Source organism: Trichoplax adhaerens, genomic scaffold, assembly GCF_000150275.1.
Source record: "Trichoplax adhaerens TRIADscaffold_11 genomic scaffold, whole genome shotgun sequence".
NCBI classification, from domain to species: domain Eukaryota; kingdom Metazoa; phylum Placozoa; class Uniplacotomia; order Trichoplacea; family Trichoplacidae; genus Trichoplax; species Trichoplax adhaerens.
The window spans coordinates 462,647-465,487 of NW_002060953.1; the positions used below are offsets into that span (position 1 = coordinate 462,647).

General features: G+C 30.6%; 1 protein-coding gene across 1 annotated transcript; it reads right to left on the minus strand.

The window, feature by feature from the left end:
* Positions 1-770: 770 nt before the first annotated feature.
* On the minus strand, positions 771-2,362 carry TRIADDRAFT_59454 (uncharacterized protein; the record flags this gene model as incomplete). The annotated part of the gene is made up of 2 exons (XM_002115550.1): positions 771-824; positions 1,304-2,362. 2 exons carry the CDS (start codon positions 2,360-2,362, stop codon positions 771-773), a joined length of 1,113 nt encoding a protein of 370 aa, XP_002115586.1.
* Between the last annotated feature and the right edge of the window lie 479 nt (positions 2,363-2,841).

Sequence of the window (2,841 nt, forward strand, 5' to 3'; positions counted from 1 at the left end):
ATTTATGCTGTGCTGTAATGTGTACTGAAATGATTCTGTGAATGGACATATTGTAGTCCGACTGTGAAAAACTAGTTAGTAGATATTCTCACCTAAGTATTTTTATAAGATGACTTGTGAATGTTAGCTGCTATAGAAGGGTATATAAGCCCGTCAGATAGTTGAATAAAGCAGTTCTCAATTGTATAGTTATTTTAACGTAGAATCAAAGGCGTCTAAATTCTTGTGAAGTAGTTAAGGGATACTGAATCCCGGAGACTATAGTAATTTAGAGATTTGTTTTACGTTATCCTTGTCACGAAGCTGGTTTGTGACAAGAGCATGATACGTTAGGAAAGTTATTACAGAATTTGGAATCATAGGCAAGGCTCAACGACCTTTAGATTTGATTTGTCTAATCGACTTACAAACTCTTATATATCATCATCTTCTATCAAATCTCTTCATTTATGAAGGTATTAATTTATAAGTCGTGTCCAAAACTGTCAAATTGTATAGAATTTACGCGGTATAGAAAGCAAGAACTACTAAAAGAAAGGATATTGGTACTATAGAAATTATCATTCACTGTTTTTATATATTTTTAATCATTATATTCTTATTGCATCTTGCTATTGTAGGCCAATAATCGTAAGTTATTATTAAAAGTAATGTAATATTTAACAATAATTTAAGTACTAAAATTGACACAGCTACTAAAATCGATTCCGATCAATATATCAGGAGAAAACATAACCGATGGTGATGCATTGTATGAATATAAAATTAGACTATCGAAGCAAGTTGTTAACTAAACTACAATCAGTAAAAGAGAAAATATTTCCCTAGGTAAATACAATAGTTGATTTATTTCATTATTAATAATTCAATACATTCACTAATCTATTTACGAGCAAAGATTTAAATAATAGCCTCCAAATACATTCAGTACGATTTTACAAATTCATCAATAGATAAGCACGTATTTTTATCCTAGTATCTATGGATATCATTGAATTGATTAGATTCTTTACTCCGAAGAAGTCATTTTTTCGGCAGAGAGTTAATATCGCGGCTACTGCTTGCGAGAAATATCTTATTAAAATTACTTCATAATAGTACATATATATTGTTTTATATTACTTGCAATACTACATCTGGAGATTAGTGTTAATAAATATTCTTTATGATATTCTTTTAGTTGTCTCTGTCCAAGATAGATCCTAAAAGTTTATAATTCATCTAATTCATCCTTCTTTTTATCCGTTTCTATTAAATATTGTCAGACTTTCGTAGAAGAAAAATTTTTTTTTTGTGTACTGACTTGGATAATTATTGTATTGCCATCATCTTCATACTTATTACAAGATTTACAACAGCAGCACCATTTAGGCAAAGCGTCTCGTAATGCACTATTAAATATTAAATATATGATCGGATTTTGTATACAGCAAAGGACTGAAATCGCTAAGCCAACTGTAATCAACGAAGATAAAACTGGATGAACATTATGACGTAATTCTGCTATTGTCATTTTTTTGGCTGCAGCAGCTACCATAATAATAGGTACTGGAAAAGATGTTATCATATAGACTACAGAAGCAACTACAATCATTTTAATAGTAGATATTGTACGTCTTCGGTACACTTGGAAATTATCTCTATAGGAAGAAGCAGAAGAATCGAGATGGCTATTAACTACGGTTACCTTTAGACGTAAGATGATTTTTCTATAAGTTACGATCATAACTACTACAGGAAGACAAAAATTCGATATTAAAACAGCAACAAAATAGGGTAAATTATAATTATCGCCGTAATAGTAAATATCACAAGTGCCATCAGCAGTAACTTGTAGTAAATGGAGTTGAGGACTGTTGGTTGCAGCAGCATAAATCCAAATAAGTACTATTACTATTTTAATTCGTCTATTTCCTTTTAATGATGGCTTATAGATTTGATTATCTTGCATAATATAGTAACGATCGATTGCTAAAGCTGCTAAGCACAGAATAGAAACAGTAAAGCTCATACTTAATATAAATGTTGTACATTTACAAACAATATGGTGTAGCATAGTAACTTCGCCTTGGCGAACATTTGAAATGAATGTATAAAGAATTAAACCGAATAAGGTAATAATATCGGAAATACTGATATTAAAAATGAAGGCGTAGATGGAAGAGTTGAGTAATTTCTTCTTTATAATAGCATAACAGATAACAAAATTAAGACCGATGCCGATGAGAGAAATGATTACCGTAGAATACATCTGGGCTCCAAGATTACGAGGAAAAATTACAGTACAATTAAGGCAAGTATCATTTAACATCTCGCTACTATTGACTAACTCCAAATTAGAAGTGAAATTTAAGCCTGTCATAGCGCTGGGAATGAGGCGAACGACCACGGCAAACTTGTATTTCAATCACTAAAAGTATGAATAAAATATAATGCAATACATATGATTAAAATAAACAGTTGTCAGTAGCCCAATATATGGTATTCTATTTACGTAAATTATTAATGTCTTAGTGAATCATATTTTAGTTTAGATCACGTATGATAGAATGCTTGTAGACAGCAATAGATGTTAACAGCGACGCTATTTATTTAGTGCTGGTAAAGTATAGAAATCCAATAAATATTAATATGGTTTTTCAAGGATATCACTAGACTTTTACTCTAATTTATGAGCATATAAGCAGTTTACCGTAATTTGGATATTTCAAATAACAACGCAATATGATCTTTGATCTATAAATCTAAGCTAAGAAGGATTCAGTCGATTCCAGTTTAGTCTTCAGATCTAATAAATAATGTAAGCAATGTTACTATGTTACTGGACGTCAGATTAGATCA